General features: G+C 43.4%; 1 protein-coding gene across 2 annotated transcripts in view; it reads right to left on the reverse strand.

The window, feature by feature from the left end:
* Positions 1–20056, reverse strand: part of DPY19L1 (dpy-19 like C-mannosyltransferase 1) — a 210427-nt gene that overhangs the window by 140744 nt on the left and 49627 nt on the right. For both annotated transcript variants that reach the window (XM_075315108.1, XM_075315107.1), the window contains 4 exons: positions 19654–19741; positions 17541–17678; positions 13788–13908; positions 11622–11715 (listed from right to left, as the gene is read on the reverse strand). In XM_075315108.1, the coding sequence (XP_075171223.1) occupies positions 11622–11715; positions 13788–13908; positions 17541–17678; positions 19654–19741 (441 nt within the window). The remainder of the gene's footprint in view (positions 1–11621; positions 11716–13787; positions 13909–17540; positions 17679–19653; positions 19742–20056) is intronic.

Raw genomic sequence — 20056 nt, forward strand, 5'->3', positions numbered from 1 at the left:
CACACCCTGCTCCCCATACAGCCTGCACCCCCACATCACACACACTACACCCCCATATGTCACACACCCTGCCCACATATTTCACCCTGCCTGTACCCCAACTTACCCCTCTCAAACACTCTGCACCCCTTCACATCCTTCTGTCAGTCTGCAGCTCTCATATGCCACGCACCCTGCAACTCCATCTTCCCTCATATGCCACTCACCCTGCAACTCCATCTTCCCTCATATGCACTCACCCTGCAGCTCCATGTTCCCACATATGCACTCACCCTGCAGCTCCATGTTCCCACATATGCCACTCACCCTGCAGCTCCATGTTCCCACATATGCCACTCACCCTGCAGCTCCATCTTCCCACATATGCCACTCACCCTGCAACTCCATCTTCCCACATATGCACTCACCCTGCAGCTCCATCTTCCCACATATGCCACTCACCCTGCAGCTCCATCTTCCCACATATGCCACTCACCCTGCAACTCCATCTTCCCACATATGCACTCACCCTGCAGCTCCATGTTCCCACATATGCCACTCACCCTGCAGCTCCATCTTCCCACATATGCACTCACCCTGCAGTTCCATGTTCCCACATATGCCACTCACCCTGCAGCTCCATCTTCCCACATATGCACTCACCCTGCAGCTCCATGTTCCCACATATGCCACTCACCCTGCAGCTCCATGTTCCCACTTATGCCACTCACCCTGCAGCTCCATGTTCCCACATATGCCACTCACCCTGCAGCTCCATCTTCCCACATATGCACTCACCCTGCAGCTCCATGTTCCCACATATGCCACTCACCCTGCAGCTCCATCTTCCCACATATACACTCACCCTGCAGCTCCATCTTCCCACATATGCACTCACCCTGCAGCTCCATCTTCCCACATATGCCACTCACCCTGCAACTCCATCTTCCCACATATGCACTCACCCTGCAGTTCCATGTTCCCACATATGCCACTCACCCTGCAGCTCCATCTTCCCACATATGCACTCACCCTGCAGCTCCATGTTCCCACATATGCCACTCACCCTGCAGCTCCATGTTCCCACATATGCCACTCACCCTGCAGCTCCATGTTCCCACATATGCCACTCACCCTGCAGCTCCATGTTCCCACATATGCCACTCACCCTGCAGCTCCATGTTCCCACATATGCACTCACCCTGCAGCTCCATGTTCCCACATATGCCACTCACCCTGCAGCTCCATGTTCCCACATATGCCACTCACCCTGCAGCTCCATGTTCCCACATATGCCACTCACCCTGCAGCTCCATGTTCCCACATATGCACTCACCCTGCAGCTCCATGTTCCCACATATGCCACTCACCCTGCAGCTCCATGTTCCCACATATGCACTCACCCTGCAGCTCCATGTTCCCACATATGCCACTCACCCTGCAGCTCCATGTTCCCACATATGCCACTCACCCTGCAGCTCCATGTTCCCACATATGCCACTCACCCTGCAACTCCATGTTCCCACATATGCACTCACCCTGCAGCTCCATGTTCCCACATATGCCACTCACCCTGCAGCTCCATGTTCCCACATATGCCACTCACCCTGCAGCTCCATGTTCCCACATATGCCACTCACCCTGCAGCTCCATGTTCCCACATATGCACTCACCCTGCAGCTCCATGTTCCCACATATGCCACTCACCCTGCAGCTCCATGTTCCCACATATGCCACTCACCCTGCAGCTCCATGTTCCCACATATGCACTCACCCTGCAGCTCCATGTTCCCACATATGCCACTCACCCTGCAGCTCCATGTTCCCACATATGCCACTCACCCTGCAGCTCCATGTTCCCACATATGCACTCACCCTGCAGCTCCATGTTCCCACATATGCACTCACCCTGCAGCTCCATGTTCCCACATATGCCACTCACCCTGCAGCTCCATGTTCCCACATATGCACTCACCCTGCAGCTCCATGTTCCCACATATGCCACTCACCCTGCAGCTCCATGTTCCCACATATGCCACTCACCCTGCAGCTCCATGTTCCCACATATGCCACTCACCCTGCAGCTCCATATTCCCACATATGCCACTCACCCTGCAGCTCCATGTTCCCACATATGCCACTCACCCTGCAGCTCCATGTTCCTACATATGCCACTCACCCTGCATCCCCCCTCCCCCTCATGTCCCCTCTTTTCTCATTACCAGTCATCATGTGTCCACATCTCCTTCAGGATTCAGTATCTTGCTTTGAATGCTTTCTGCCCGGCATCCTGTCTCCTCTCACACAGTCACATGGGCGTGACATCATCGCAGGTCCTACAGTGCAGGATGAATTATTCCGTCTGCTGTGCTGCTTCTTCCTCTCCCGGGCGGGAACTTTTGAAATGACACACGCAGCGCAGTACTGACAACGTCAGAGCGCGCGCGTGTGTCACTGACAATTAGTGCCGGCAGGGAACAGAGGAAAGACTCCTGCGTTCCGCTGCCTGCACTGACTGTGCGGACCTGCACAGGATCTCTCCTTGCTCGGCACGCTGCAGCCCGGCTCCACTGCACCGGCTGAAGACGGGCGGGCCGGTCACAGAGAGCAGGCGGGCCGGATGTGGCCCGCGGGCCGCCCCTTGCCCAGGTCTGGGTTAGTGGGAGGTGAATTGGTGGGGGGCTGTCTGTGCGGCTCTGTGTTCTGGCGGCCTTGTGCCTATCGGTGCGTGCGGGCGGTCAGCAGGGTGACTGTCCATGTGTGCGGGCGGCCGGGTGCCTGTCTGTGCTGGCGGCCCGCTGCCTCTTTGTGAGGGCGGCGTGCTGGCTGCCACTCAGTGCGGCTGGGTAGCTGTGCAGCGGGTGTCCCAGTCTGTCCGCGGTCTCGGCTTCAAATGATGGTACCGGGAGGGTTTTTTTTTTGTTTTTTTACAGATTTTGTTTTCAATCAGCACTTCTACAAATATTTTTTTCGGATATTAAAATTACAAATTTTAATTTACATGTGTGTACAGCTCTTGTTAAAATTCCAAAATGTTTTTAGGCAACCTTAAATGATTGATTGCTCTCAGTGAGAGAAACAAAATTTAAAATTTTGTAGTTGTGATACCTTTTAATGGCTAACTAAAATAAAAATAAAATATGATGTTATAAAGCAAGCTTTCCAGACATCTCAGGTCTCTTCCTCAGTCATGGTATGACAAAAGATCTGAATAAACACAAATATATACAAAAAAACAGGGCAGAGCAATGCATAGTAAAAGGACATTTAAATAAACAAACACTGAGGTTGGAAAGTGAATCCTTAATTAGCTTTGATTACTGCTGTGAGTTTTATTGTCCCAATATCCATGTAGGATCAGAGGCATGGTGCCCTAGCAGTCCCTGGAGCTGACCTCTCAGATTTTGTAATGAGTCATAAATCCTTCTGTCCTGTTTCTCCAACATAGAGGCCCCCAATAGGACATATAGTTCACAGGATTAAGTACACAACGTTGGAAGAGGAGCATGTGAATGTCTCAGGAATCTTATAGTCCTTCTGTGTGTTAGGGATCTGTATCCAGTCTTTGGTCTCTACATGAGCGCAGGTTTTGCAGCTCTTTACATTGCAAGGATAAGTTCCGCTTGGTGTGTCTGAGGGCATAGAACTTCGGATCATAATGCTCCTTAAATTAGGAGGTTGCATGTAGCACAGCAATGGAGGATCTTTGAATATTGTTTTTAACCGGTCATCCTTGTGTAGAATGTGGTGAAATTTCTTGGCCGTACTTCTCAGTACCTCAAGCTGTGGGTTGTAGGTTACCACCAGAGGTACTCGACTATTTTCCTCTTTTTGTTTGTATTGAAGCAGTTCACTTCTAGGGGTCCTTGTGGCTCTAATGATCTGATCATCAATGGAGGTGGGGTGGTAGGCTTGGTTTAAAATGTCTTTTTAAGATGGGTTAAGTGTCATCCCTGTCTGTAGGGCTGGAACAGATACGATTATATCTGAGGGCCTGGCTGTAGACAATGGACTTTTTAATGTGTTTGGGATGGAAACTGTCCCATCTGAGGTATGTGGGACGGTCAATAGGCTTCCGATACATTGATATCTGGATTGAGCCATTTTGAATTTTTTTGGTGGTATCCAAGAAGTTGATTTCTGTTTTTGAGTGGTCCAATGTCAAGTTTATGGTTGGATGAAATGCATTGAATTTTTCATGGAAATTTAGAAGCTCTTGCTCCGATTCAGTCCAGATTATTAAGATGTCATCGATGAAAAGGAAATAGGACAGTGGTTTGAGGTTGCAGGATGCTAAAAGCTCATTTTCCAGTTTAGCCATGAAAAGGTTGGCATACTGTGGTGCCATTTTGCTTCCCAAAGCAGTTCCTGTGCGTTGTAGATATAGCTCCTCGCCAAAAGAGAAAAAGTTGTGTGTGAGGATGAATTTGGTGAGTCTTAATACAGAGTCAGAAGGGATCCCATTAGCTTCAAGAAACATTTGGCAGGCGGTTAGTCCATCTTCATGTGGGATGTTAGAGTTAGAGTTTAAGGATTCCACATCCATGGTGGTAGAGGACCTATTGTAGATAGCTTTTTTAAAAGGTCAGTGGTGTCCTGTATATAGCTGGCCATCTTCCTTACCAGTGGCTTAAGGACATTTTCTACCCACCCAGAGATTTTTTTCAGTGAGCGTTCCCACCCCTGAGATGATTGGCCTCCCTGGGTTACCTGGTTTATGAATCTTGGGTAGCATATAGAAAATGTCCATCCTTGGATTCTCAGGTATTAGGTCCAGAAGGTTTGTGGAATCTGTACCCAGACATCTGATGACTTTTTTCAACTCCTTCATATATTTTGGGGTTGGGTCATCATCCAGTCTGGTGTAGTACTGTATTTCCGTCAGTTGTCTGTCTGCTTCTTTATTGTAGTCCATTGTATTCAGGAGAACTATGGCGCCCCCTGTATCTGCTGGCTTAATAGTGATCTACTTGCTTAGGCACATAGGCAACCTTGGGCACATCCCCTCTGCAGCCAACTTTCTATTCACCTACTACACAAACACCACTAGGTGGCGTAGTATTCCTTTATCTAATGTATTATACTCCGTCAATAGACCAACACACCATTGCACTTGACTCAATTGTGCGATTAACGTCATTAGAAAAAAAACAAACATTTTTTCTGCTCATTTTAAAGTGAACTCGTCAAGATCCTGTAATTTTTATTAAAAGTTCAAAAGTGCCAGCCAACCCCGAAGTCCTCTATATCATATACGCATCCTGAGCAGTCCTCAGAATTCCTAAGCTGCTAGCGCCACCCACTGCCGGGCTCAGCTCGTGTACAGAGCATAATGGAAGTCGATGGGAGATCTCAAGCATTTTAACGGAAGATCTTTTGCTACGAGCACCGAGCATGGTAGTGATCTCTCGTCACTAATTGTCATAATTTACGATATTTCTTAAGGCGAAGCAGTAAAATCAATTAGTTTCAGCAATATGTTATGGATGAAAAACTATGAAAGCAATCCAAACCTCGTGCAATAGAAACACCTTGCGCTTGATCAATTCAAAATAATTTTCCCAACTAATTAAAAAAGCAACATCCTGAAACATTTATTTCCTTTGGGATATATCCAGCATATAAAGCATTTCACTAATGTAAGTTCCACTTTTTCTTTTTTTACAGGAAAATACTGCCATCTAGTGGCAAATTAGAAAACAGTTTGCTCTAAAATCATGCGGAGAAGGTTATTCAAAAGCGTTTTGCAAAAGTTCCAAAAATACCATAATGTGTACAGGGAAAACAGCACGTTTGATGGCGCCACTGCACAATTATTCTACTTCATTATGCTGGATAACAAAGCCGTTTGAGTAGGGACTTATAAGACAAGCAAAGCATACAGCTCTGGTGCTGTGCAATCTACGTAGGGTGGGCATCAATCAATGGGGGTGTTCTGTGTTAGTTACTACATAGCTGACCCGCAAATTGCTGAGTGGACAGGGACTTAAATTATACCCAACAGTATACAGTCACCAGACTGTATATATACAAGAATGACTACACAAGGTATATAGAATATCAATGGTATATATTAGTTACAAAATTCAGATATACATGATAAAATCTATACAATAAAAAAGTGGTTGATTTCATCCAAAATACTAAAGAGGTTATTAGAAGGGATGCAAATAATACATCGGAAATTCATGTTATATACATCTGTATGATGTTCTTCATCAATAAAGTAGTATACAACTGAAATGTCACAGCAGAATGGACACTTTCTTGTGTTCATTACATCCATTGCTTATTTACAAATCATTAGGAATATCACTCAGTGCCCCACTACTTTTTGATAAGGGGCAGTATATAGATGTATGTAGCCCATACATTTCAGAAGTGTTAATCATATACACCTTGGTATTTTAGATGAAATCAACCACTTTTTTTATTGTATGGCTTTTACATTGTGGATCCTACTGGTCTGATTTTCTATCTTTCTCGTCTAGTCATTCTTGTCGGTTATTAGTTGTACTCATAATTGGTGTTGAGCGAGTAGTTAACTATTAGTACTCGCTATACTGTTAGTGAGTACTGTCCACTACTCGCATATTCGTTATGAGTAGCGGGCGCAATGTAAGCCAATGGGAAATACTTGCTAAGTAGAGAGTAACCTGAAAGCAGTACTTTTCGTGCAAGTAGCAAATTGTACAGCTTTCCGTTTACTTGCTTAGTGAGTATTTCCCATTGACTTACATTGCGCCCGCTACTCGGAATGTATATGCGAGTAGTGGACAGTACTCACTAACAGCATAGCGAGTACTAATAGTCAACTACTCGCTCAACACTACTCCTAATCAATTGGTTTGTTGCCAACTCTCTAGTTTATATATTCACAAGACTATATAAACTGGCCGAATTTTAATGTCTGTATCATAGACACTATTCCTATTGTGATCATGGGTCTCTAGACCTGAATTAACAGCTTCATAGACATATACAACACTCTGGAGACACATTAAGGAGCTTAAAAAATGCCAGACATGGTTGAATGAAGATGGTCTGATGAAGCACATCATACACTGAATAGCCTTAGAAGACCTATACTGTGGATCAATATAGCGCTTCTCCATAAACAGTGCAATACTGTGGAGAAACAGAGAAATACAGTCTTATCCAATAAAGTAAAAATGAAAGAGAGCAGGCGGTCACCTTGTGTAGTTGTGTAACACACAACCAGTATGAGAGCAAAAACAGCTGCAGCAAGGTCCACGAGCCCTAAGGCTGGAGATCTAGAACCTTGGAGAAGTGTGGAACGATCTGCGCTGCTGTGAAATAAACCAAACAGACACAATGTTTCGCTGCCTGTTCTGAAGAGTGAGTGGAGTTTGACTCCGAAATGCGTTAATAAGCACAATCTTCATCCACCCAATGCACTGGACCTTCGGTTTATTCCACAGCAGCGCAGATTGTTCCATGTTTCTGCAAGCTTCTGTTATCTCCACAGAGCGGGTAACGCAGAGACTTCATGCACAATTGAAGGGTTATTTCTTGGCTTAGACAGCACCATGTCTCTATATTTAGAGGCAGAGGAGGTTGTGATCCCAAATGCAGCGGAGTGGACTGTGCTAAGCAGTTTCCATCATCTCCCATAAAAGTTGACTGGTCTCCACAGTTTCTAAAACTCACTTCAATGGGAGTTATGGAAACAGCAGGTCACTTGGCTTCTGGTGTCACGACTTGCTGTGCATAGAAACACATATAAAAAGCTTATAACATATTAAGTAGGAAAAAGAGGGGGAGGGGAAGCTCACCAGGATCTCCGCAGACCCCACCGGTGCACAGACGTACCTGGCTACCACGCGTCAATAGAAAGTTATAAATGGAGTCCAGCACTCAACAGGCTCAATAGAGAATTGCCACTGACCGGTTTCCTGTATGGTGTAGACGTAATATCACCAGTGGTAACATCCAAATATGGAGTAACAGATCCATGGTTGTCAATGGTAAACCGAAGGTTCATGTCATTATTGTTCATGTAATTAATGAAGCTGGTAAAGGTGGTACCAGGAGACACAGAGACCGACCCCTCCCAAACTGAAACATTCCCTATTTACTCATATTGCTGTATTATTGTTACTTGTCCGTATATCATTGATTGCAGTCACCTAAACTATAAACTACAAGTTGTATTTGTTCTAGAGACTTTTTGAGTTCTTTAATCTTGCATCGTTATAACGATGCCCATATAGATTCATGGATCAATGATCTACGCTGCAGTATTCTGCTATTATATACTATTTGGTGGGATTTTTATGTTTGTCAAGGGTTAAATTTGCATATGAATTAATTAATTAGTGATGCATATGTGTGGGATACTTGAATGGTTTTAAATTTAGGGTTTTTTCATTTTATGGTTGTATGCCTATGATTAAGGATTTTCTGAAACACGTTAGCGGAGACGGGATCCCTGTGAGGTTCGTATCATGGGACATGTGTATTAATTTTGCACGTAAGGATTTTCAATAAAGGACAAAAACATTTTACAGAAAGAACCTGGTGCTGGACTCCATTTATAACTTTCTATAAAAAGCTTAAATAAAGCTAAATCATTGAGATTTTTTTGTGTCGACAAAGTATTGTGAGATTAACCTCCAGCCTGCTGATCTTCCCCTGCTTTACACTGCAGCATGGTCTAAGGTTCCCGTTACACGCAGCGGCGCACCAGCGATCCGACCTGGCAGGGATCACTGGAATGTTGCTACATGGTCGCTGTTGAGCTGTCAATCAGGCAGATCTCCACAGCGATCAGAGATCAGCCACCAGCGACCCGTGTAACGACGGCTCCCTGCAGACTCAGAATGGGCGCTCGTTGGTCTCCCGCCGTCAAACACGCCGATGCGTGCTGCACAGCGGGAGACAAACGAGCAAAAAATGGTCCTGATCGTTTTGTCACGATCAGCAACCTCGCAACAGGGGCCCGCTCGCTGCTTCTTGTCACACACAGCGATATCGCTGGCGAGGTCACCTATACGTCACAAAACTTGTGAAGTTTCAGCGATCTCGCTGTGTGTGACGGGGGCTTAAAGGTCCAGTCACACTAAGCAACTTACCAGCGATCCCAACAACGATAGGGATCGCTGGTAAGTTGCTAGGAGGTTGCTGGTGAGATGTCACACTGCGACGCTCCAGCGATCCCACCAGCAACCTGACCTGGCAGGGATCGCTGGAGCGTGGCTACACGAGTTGCTGGTGAGCTCACCAGCAACCAGTGACCAGCCCCCAGTCTCCTAGTTACAGCACACATCAGGTTAATTAACCCGATGTGTGCTGCAGCTAAATGTGCACAGAGCAGGGAGCAGCGCACACTGAGCGCTGGCTCCTTGCTCTCCTAGTTACAGCACACATCGGGTTAATTGCCTGATGTGTGCTGCAGCTATCTGTGCACAGAGCAGGAGCCGGCAGCACAGGCAGTGAGAGCGGAGGAGGCTGGTATCAAAGGTAAATATCGGGTAACCAAGGACAGGGCTTCTTGGTTACCCAATGTTTACATTAGTTACCAGCCTCAGCAGAAGCCGGCTCCCTGCTCACTGCACATTAGTTGTTGCTGTCTCGCTGTCACACACAGCGATCTGTGCTTCACAGCAGGACAGCAACAACTAAAAAATGGCCCAGGACATTCAGCAACAACCAACGACCTCACAGCAGGGGCCAGGTTGTTGCTGGATGTCACACACAGCAACATCGCTAGCAACGTCACAAAAGTTGTTCGTTACCAGCGATGTTGCTAGCGATGTTGCTTAGTGTGACGGGGCCTTAAGACTGGCTATATATCTAGAACTCTTATCAGGACAGCAAGAACAAAAGGATTATATTGTACAAGCAACTAACCCACCAGTGGGAGAAAGCAAAAAGAAAAAAAAAGAAAAAAAACAGGTGACCAGTGCAAACACACTAGAGGTAATGAGGCTCCGGGAGTATCGTCCCATCTCTGCAGGTGGATTTCTAGAATAAGCTGTGGTAAGCACTGGAGTGATAGCTAACGCTGGTTTCACATCTCCAGTATTTTGCCAGAAGCCGGATCCGGCACAAATGCAATACAGTTACATTCATTTACAATGGAAGCGCGACACCATGCGGACACATGCGGCTGTGTATGAAGCATGTGTCCGTATGGTATCGCGCTTGAATTGTAAATGAATGTAACTATACTGCATTTGTACCGGATCCGGCTTTCGGCAAAATACCGGAGATGTGAAACCAGCCTAACACACACAAGCCTTATGCGAAAGCCCCACCTCACGTTCCCCGGAGTCAGTCTGCAGACACACGGAACAAAATCATCAGAAAAATCATCAGCTCGTGATAAATGTCTGCAGATAACTTTTAAAGGTTGCACTCCATGGAAATACAATTCTGCAGCCTGTGCCACACAATCAATCAGCTTTATCCTAAATCAGAGATTACTCCCATCACGGATGGAAAACTAGTAAGCCAAGAGGAAAACCTTGCTGGTGGATGTTGAGTAAAGGATGACGGGGTGGTGACGGAGTGTCTCGATGTGCTGCTACACGGTCTATGCTGCAAATAAAATCCTCAAAGAATACGGGTCCTTCCACACAAAAGCTGTAAAAATTCATGGCCCTACTGCCCTCATCTCCTAGAAGTTAAAGGGAACCAGTGAGCCGAGTCGCACTGAGTGGATCATGAATATTAGTCTGGTTCCAGAATTGTAGATATGTATGAATTCCTTGGAATCTGATATATGAGGCTGTAGCATTTCAGAGGAAACATACTTAAAACCGGTGGTGAGGGACACGTTGACTAGTCAGGAGGTATGTCCTTAGAGGCCTCTCCCACCCCCACTTGGTTTGATTGACAGGTCTCTCCTATGTGTACATACAATAAAAGACTTGTCATTCCAGCTGAGTACCTCTGTGACTAGTCTTCCTAGCGACCTCACCCCCAGCCCACATTTTAAAAGTGTTATTTCTGAAACACCGCAGCGACTTAAAGTTGAGCATAAATGTCCACAATAAAGGAGTCAGTTTAATTTATGTATCTTGAATCACCTGACAGGTTCCATTTATAGGCATATTCTCAGCATAGTAAGCTATCATCTATTGATATTTGATTACTTGCTGATCACTGGAGGTCTCAAAAACTAAAAGAGTATACAGACATTAAAGCTGGGGATCGCAGCTGCTGTTTTCTGTGAGGTAAAACCGGTTTACAAATAGGCAGAGTAATGTTTTACCTCACAGAAAGAATCTGTTGTGATCCCATGCTGTAATATCTGTATACTCTGTTTTGTTTTCTACCCTGCTCAGGAGATGTGGTATGTTCAGATCATGTTCCTGCACTGAAACTTTTTTTTTTTTAATACATCCAATTGTGGAACTTATTTTAATTCCAAGATCTATTGAATAAATGTAGTGTTTGTGGGAAAACCCTTTAAGGAAGTGATTTTTAAAATCCTGACTGTAGACTATAAGATGAAGAGTCTTTTAATCAAGATTTATTTTTTGTAAAGAGAGCATCTTCTAGACCAAAAAATACGCTATATGGTGAGTTATTGTACAAAAGCATCCTGAAAAAATAAATGGCAGCACATGAAAGTATAAGGAAGGTGAACTCATTCACATGTGTATGCTGCTTACCTTAAATAGGTCCCGTAAATGTAGAATAAGGACATCATTGCTCCATTCAAAATGAAGATCAGTGTGACATAAAAGTAAGCAGGGTCTCCAAGGCCTGAAAATAATTGATTTTTAGTTGGATTTTTTTATTTTTGACTTTTGAAAGGATAAAAAAATGGTATTAAAGTCCAAACGAAAAAAAAAAAACATTAAATGTACTAAAGATTGATGTATCAGCAATTTTTTAAAAATATATTTTTTGTCCCCACTTTTCAGTAAATCACATGATGCAATGGATGGTGTCATTCAAGCATACCTCTTACCCTGCAAAAAAACAAGCCCTCATATGGTTGTGTCTATAGAAAAAGAGGGTAAGAAAAATCAAAAGCACAAAAAAGAAAATCACTGGGTCAAAAAGAAGTTACTAAAAGAAATCTACTGAATACTCAATGGAGCAGCAGGTATCAAAAAACAGCAAAATACTTGCCTATCTTGACTTGGTGATGGGTTCTCTTTAAATATATATATATATATTTATTGTCTTTGTAACATTATGAATCTTTGTAATATACCTTATTAACACTAGAAGTCCCAGAGAGGGGTCATTTAACATTTCTACTTTTGGAACCTAGAGACAGGTTGAATGACCGGAAGGATTTTAGCTAACATCCTATAATCACCGTCTTTTGTTCTGTAATTAAGGCCATTACTGTCGTACCACAGGAGGTTGTTGATTTCCATTGAGTTCAGCCATTTAGTTCCTAGTTCGTTCTATTCAGTTTGGACTAAGGGTCATTTGATCCTCTTTCGGGACTTCAGAGGGGAGCTCGAAATTTCTGGGACTTCTAGTGTCATTGTGCTTCCGTTTGTCATGAGCGTTGAGCTGAAATGCTGGCTTGCCTGTATTGTCCTGTTTTAGTAGCTGATCTGAACTACAGGTCTAGTAAAGATCCGTATTCAAAGTCTCAAAAAGGCTCATATCTTTACAACCAAATGATGGATTTAATAAGGTCAAAGATGGAATACTCAGAGGAGCTAAGGCAATAAAATATGAGCAAACAATGGCCACTTTTGACCTGGTGGCAGGTCCTCTTTACATAGGACAGTAACGATTTCATACACAAATGCAAATTTACACTACAGAGTAAGGAATAAATTACCGTATATGCTCGAGTGTAAGCCAAGTTTCTAAGGCCATTTTTTTTTTAAGCTGAAAGACCCCCTCCTCGGCTTATACACGAGTGAAGTTCCAATAAAAAAAATATTCTCACTTGTCCTCGGAGCCCACGGTGTCCTCTTACATGCTTCTTGCAGTCCACAGGCGCATAGACTCCTTCCATGATCGAGTCCGGTGCACGGAGCCACCACTGCAGGCTACAGTCATAGCTTACTTCAGTTGAAGGCTTTGCAGCACCACAAAGCATTCAACTGCAGTAAAGCACTCAGTGGCCTCATGTACAGGACATGATCATGGAGGGATCTATTTGCCTGCGAACTGCAAGAAGCACACCTTCCTGATCGCGTCCGGTGCACCGGACCCCAGCTGCCATCATGGCTTAACTGCAGTTAAATGCTTTACAACGCCGCAAAGCATTCAACTGAAGTATAGCCATGACGGTAGCCTGCAGCGGCGGCCCCGTGCACTTGATGCAATCATGGAGGAATCTGTGTGTCTGTGGACAGCAAGAAGCAGGTAAGAAGACACCGCAGAAATGGAGGACAGGTAAGAATATTTTTTTTGTGTGTAAAAAACCAGCATGATAGGGGACAAGAAGGGGACCGGACTGAGGACATTACTAAATGATGGGCACATTACTAGAGGGCACAAGGATGGGGCACATTACTAAATGATGGGCACATTATTATGGGGCACAAGGATGGGCACATTACTACAAAGGGTGAACAAGGATGGAGCACATAACATTTATTTCTATATATTTTTGAAATTTAACAGTAGCTGCGCATTTCCCACCCTAGGCTTACACTCAACTTAATAAGGTTTCCCAGTTTATTTGTGGAAAAATTATGGTCCTCCGCTTATACTCGGGTCAGATTATACTCGAGTATATATGGTATACATGGATTTTCTGAGCAGCTCCTTATCTATCGTACCCATAGCGGATCTGCTTTGAACATATTACCTAATAATACATGTACTTCTTGTGGATCATGTCCTGTGTAACTTACCTTCACAGCTTTCTACAGGGCTGAGATCGTTGCCCCGATTCACTGTCCAGCATATCTTGGTCTCGATGCCAAAAGCACTCATTGTCCTTGTATAAATGCGGAACAAGCCGGCTAGGATCACCTGCGTGGAGAATGGGATTTGCAGTCATGTGGAGAAAGCCTTTATAACAGTGTCCATACAAGATTGCCAAAAAGTGTTATTACCCTATCCTTTGCCAGTTTTTAAACAACCAATTATATGGTTAGCAATCAAAACCATTGCAGCAAAATACAGCGCCATAATGGAAATCTGAGTATGAGAACAACACATTCAGTTCCATTGTGCAATCACAACATTAAAAATGTAACAGTAATATTCTGTTTTGGTTTTTTTTCTATTAATTCGTAGGCTACAAAAACGTCTTTTTGTAAGGAGAAAAATAAACAGAAGAAACCCTAAATGATAGTTTTGCATGTATTAAAAACGCAAAATACATTTACACAGAAAATCTGCCTACATATATATTTATTTTACTTATATAGCACCCTTATATTGTGCAGCACTTAACAGACATGATCATCACTGTCCCCATTGGGGCTCACAATCTTAATTCCCTATGTGTATGTCTTTGGAGTGTGGAAGGAAACCGGAGGAAACCCACACATACACAGGGAGAATATACAAACGCCTTGAAGATAGTCACAATATAAACACTGCAATGCATTAAAGGGAATCTGTCAACAGGTTTTTGCTATGTAATCTGAAGACAGCATGCTGCAAGGGTTAACCTGAAGTTCAGGGATGCCTGTCTTGTCAACGACTGGTCTGTTGTTGATATGTTTGTTTAAGCAGCAGGACTCTTATTATTGCTATAAATTCATGTGCAGGGCAATCCAGCATGCCCCCTCCTGTCACTGACACCTCACTGTCAATGTACATTCTCTATTGAGAGCCTGGTGTTGGTGGAGGCAGCTCTCTGAGCTCTGCTATGTGGCTAAAACTAAACATTCTGATTGTGTCAGAACGGCTGCAGCCAGTAATCTAAGTGATACATGGTTGGATTCAATTTCTCTTTGCCTACATCATGCTGCTCTCAGATAAGGTAGCAAAAACCTGCTGACAGATAGCTTTTAAAGAAATGATGTGCTACAAGTGGATTTTGTCACCGATTTTGGATGCAGATTTAGCCTCAAATTAACAGGTCTGAAAAGCAATGGATGAAATCGCCAGTGACAAGACATGTGCATGTTTGGTAAGAGAACTACAGATTAACATCCCATACTTCATACATGCGAAAAGAACAGAAAAGAAGTGAAAGAAAAAAAAATTCTAGGAACAAGAAATAATAATAGTATTGTGGATAGGATCGATTGCTGGTACTGGCTGTGTAGCCCCCTAGACTCCCTATTGAATCACTTGCGTGTTGTAGACAGTGGTTCAAACGTTCATGGTGGTGTAAGCAATAGGAGTAAACGCATACAGAAGACATTACTTCATCTACACACTCCTATGGACACCGGTGGTGTCGCAACTATTAATGTTATTCTTTATGGCAAAGATGTGAATAGTTGCTTCTGGGTTCAGGAGACCAGAGCAGGGCCTACGAAAAGAGGCTAGCATTGCTGCTAAACACTGTGCAACTCCCATAGGAAGGAGAAGAAATTAGGAACACTGGTAGCAAAGAGAGCTATAAAGGGTTAATTATGGGAGTATCCCTTTAAGCCGAGCACTGTTTTGATCACAATGAAGAATGCTGTAATGCATCTAAGCTAAAAATACAACTTTATACCTACAGCTTCTATACAATCTAGGAACGGTCCTAACTGGCTTCTACCTCTGCTTGTCCACTACTTTCTGCTAATGGTGTTCATGTGTTGCCATCCCTTTAAAGGGAATGTATCATGAGAAAAGATGCCAATTGTTTAAATCAGGCATTTGTGTTAAATATATCTTTTTCAATTAAGAAATAAAAAATTTTGCAATTTTCCCACTGGCCACTGAGGATATTTTAGACTTGTACTACTCTTCTATTAGTAGGCATGTTCAAAAGTCTAATTATTATCACAGGCAGGATAACAATGACCATTGTTAACTCCTCTATACACAGCCAATAACATTATCCACTCATCACAATAAGTAACGTCACAGCTCCCTCTCTCAACCTTTACACAAATTCATTAGATGCTTCAACAGAAAACACAAGGTCCGACTCCGTCCATTGTAATTAGTGATGGGTGGACCCGGACTGTAAACGTCCGGATCCGTGCAATTTGAAAAGAATCCGGGTTCTGGACCCAGGCCCGAAGTTCTCAGGGAACTCCGGCCAATGATCCAGGTCCAGCACTCTGGTAATATAAAAAATAAATACAAAAATAATCAAGCAAGTGGGCGGTCATGTTCATTGAATCGCGCACTGTGCCTTCAATAATGTAGCAGAGCTGGAATCATCGTGGGACCTCGTGTGGATTACATCAGACCTGCAAGAGTGTTTTGGGGGTTAATAAAGGGGTGAAAGAGGGTGCTTTTTTGTCTTTTATTCCAAATAAAGGATTTTTTCAGTGTTTGTGTTCATTTCTTTTCACTTTCAGATTAGCAATGGGGGTCTCAGACACATCCCACTACTAATCTAGGGCTTAGTGGCAGCTATCAGCAGACAGTAACCCCTTATATTACCTAAATTGCCACCACACCACGGCGATCGTTAAGAGCAGAGTAAGGTACTGGGATTGTTGTATCTAACGGATGTGACAGTTCTGGGAAGCTGCAGGCTACTGTTTTTAGGCTGGGTGTGGCCTAATAAGCATGGGATCAAAATTGTGGGGCGGGTGTTAGACCGCACGCAGTTTTAAAAAATTATTTATTTAAAAAAAAAAAGCCGCATGTGGTTCCTCTTATTTTGATACACAGCCATGAAAAGTGCATGGCTGAGGGCTGGAGCCTATAGCCATGGGTTTTATTTGTGCTGTGTATCAAAATATGAGGGGGACCCTAAGCCAATTGTTTTATTTATTATTTTCCCTGTACAATAGACGCGCATAGTGCCTGTCATTGGAATTAGTCAGACGCTGTCACAAAGCCTGGGGGCATGTCTGACAGCAACCAGATGCCGGTGGGTGGGGATAACAGTGCATATGCATGAGCCTAATAAGCGGCCCCGGAAATGAATTGGTGGCCGCAGGAGAAGTTACAGCCACACCAAGAGACTGCAAGCATAGCGCACCTGCTCATATCTCTCTATCCCTTTTACTACCATTTTTAATTGTCAGAATCTGGTCCCCATAGACTTATATGGGGACTGGCGTCCAGACAGATATCTGGGATTAAATCCGGGCCAGATCAGATATTTTCATTTTTTTGTTAAAGCTCAGTTAGTCCCGCCGATCCCGGATATCTGTGAGTTCGCCCATCACTACTAATAATATACATGTGGATTTCTTGAAAAAAAAAAACAGAAAGCGTGAGTCTAGAAAATGTATAATTTTCTTTAAATACATATTGATACAAGAAAAAAAATAACATCGGCAATTAAAAAAAAAAAGAACGTAAAAATCTGATGTAAATAATAGGTCATTTTATGATGATCCTTTATCTTCACATTATTAAACCAACAAGCTTAATAAAGCTGATGTTGTTACTTAAGAAATAAAAGTTTAATTGAAAGTTAGTGTATCAATGGGAATAGCAAAATTACATAACAGAAATGAACATGCCAAAAATAAAACAAACAAAAAATTAATTTAGAACCCTAACAAAAGTCTTCTACATTTTCTTACCTCGGGGTACAGATTAAATCTTTTCAATGTATTAATTACATTAGGATATTCTGTAACATTATCATTCATTATCAACTGAAAGCCAGAAAAATATGTTGGAGCTTCAATGATGGATTTGAAGTAAGAATAATAAAGACCCTATAAAGAAATATAGAAAAACAAAACCTCAGTAACAGAATTTTTGATTTAGTACATAAGAACCATTACGTTAACATTTCAAAAAAAATAAAAAAAAAAAAAATAGAATACCTTTTTGGAAAGTGGCCCATAAATCTATACTTAAAAGGAAACCTGTAACTAGATTCATCCTGCCTTAGTTGTGGCATGAATCAGAGCCTGACTACAGTGGTGTAAGTTAAATATGAAGTGCTCTTAAGGCCCTGTTACACGCAACGACATCGCTAACGAGATGTCGTTGGGTCACGGAATTCGTGACGCACATCTGGCCTCGTTAGCGATGTCTTTGCGTGTGACACGAGCGACCACTAACGATCCCAAATACTCACCAAATCGTTGATTGTTGACACGTCGTTCATTTTCAAAATATCGTTGCTCGTTTGGGACGCAGGTTGTTCGTTGTTCCTGAGGCAGCACACATCGCTACGTGTGACACCCCGGGAACGACGAACAACAGCGTTCCTGCGTCCTCTGGAAACGAGGTGGGCGTATCGTTAATGCGGCTGGCCTCCGCCTCTCCACTTCTATTGGCAGGCCGCTGTGCGACGTCGCTGTGACGCCACACGAACCGCCCCCTACCTTAAGGTAGGTTCATGTGACGCATACCGGCGATTGATTCGCCACGGGCAGCGATTTGCCTGTGACGCACAAACGACGGGGGCGGGTCCGATCGCTAGCGATGTTGCTGCGTGTAAAGCGGCCTTTACAGTTCAGAGAATACAATTTGAAAAGCTAGTTGGAGACAAGAAAGACTTGTCTAGTCCGATGAAATCCCAGGACAGCTTCTCCTTGCCCAGCTTCAGTTGAATGACAGGTCTCTCCAGGTGTACACACATTTGAAATACCAGTTACTCAATTGGAGTAGGGAAAAGCTGACAAGCACTCATGCCGGACTAGTCAGGTCTCTCCCTATAGTCCGCTGCATGGTCTGAAAGGAAAAGGTGTGTATTGACCGACGCTGCCGCCAAGAAGTGGACTTATGCAGTTTAAAAATGTCTGTTTATTAAGTCTACACATTTTGACCACGGTCAAACAGGACTGGAGAACAGCTGATCTTACCGATTAGCTGCAGCAGACGATATCGTAGCATACGTCTGCTACAGCTAATCGGTAAGATCAGCTGTTCTTCAGTCCTATTGTGACCGCGCGCGCTCCCGCGGTCACAACGAGATCTGAAGAAGCAAGGATGCAGCCCTTTCAGGAACAAGACGAGGTAAGACGGGCTTCAGAAACATGGTGCCGGAGATAAGCGCTATGCGCAGGCGCTAACTCCGACGCCATGTTACTGAATAGAAAAATTTGCATGGACCCAGAGAAAAAGAGGAACAGGCGGCGGGGAGGGGGGGGGGGAATCCATGTGCATATCCCGCCCGGATATTATCAGCAGTGGTGCAATGGTCAGTCAAAAAGATGATGAATTTTTACGCTTCACAAACTTGGATTTCAAAGCCTGAACATCCGAGCTGCCCACTAATGGTATGTACAGACTGTGCCTGATAGTGCCAGTACTGCACTGGCTTTAGCTTATATGAAAATCCTGATGTTTGGTTCCCTTTAAAGGAAATCTATGTGTCACTGTCTGTGATTCGCTGACTGGCCATGGATCTCCCAAACCAAACTCAACAGTCTCAGTAGCATATATGACGTGCTCAAGTTCAGATTAGAAGAAGAGTGGGCAGTTCATACATTGTGGTCTGTACTCTGACCAAAACACACAGATGTGGGAATCCGGCCTTAAACTGACATATTTCTCAAAACAGTCTATCCTATATGGAGACAGAAATCCTAATTTATTTCCAAACTTGACATGAACTATGATTAGTAATGGTACAAATAATTGTAAATACTGAAGCAAATCATTTTAGTCACTTCTACTGATACACTAAGAATTCATTTTTTATCAAATATATATTCATTTTAGATGCTGAAAACAAACCATTTCAGTGCGGAAGGCCATCTCTCGCTCCAAAGTAGAAAGGTGGGAAAAGTGACGGTCATTTTCAAAAAGGGTCGATATGTAACCCCTGGGGGAAATAAATAAAAATGTAAACTTAAATAAACCTTAAATAATATATCAATAGATTAATGTACGCTATGGCAAATATGCTACATATTGTTTGATCTCTTTTTTATGTGCAACAATGCTAATGTGCTCCTAAAAAAAAAAAAAGCACAACGTATATGCTAAACTATTTCTCATGCATAATGTATCTGAAATGCTAAGAAGCAGCTTTCTAAACGTGGCTTTCCGCTGCATCAGTCACACTTAATTGCTGATGGTTTGCCTAATGTTAAAAAGGTTTTCTGGTTAAAAAGTAAATTCAGCATTAGGCAATTAA

This window comes from Anomaloglossus baeobatrachus, chromosome 6, assembly GCF_048569485.1.
Source record: "Anomaloglossus baeobatrachus isolate aAnoBae1 chromosome 6, aAnoBae1.hap1, whole genome shotgun sequence".
Classification (NCBI taxonomy): Eukaryota; Metazoa; Chordata; class Amphibia; order Anura; family Aromobatidae; genus Anomaloglossus; species Anomaloglossus baeobatrachus.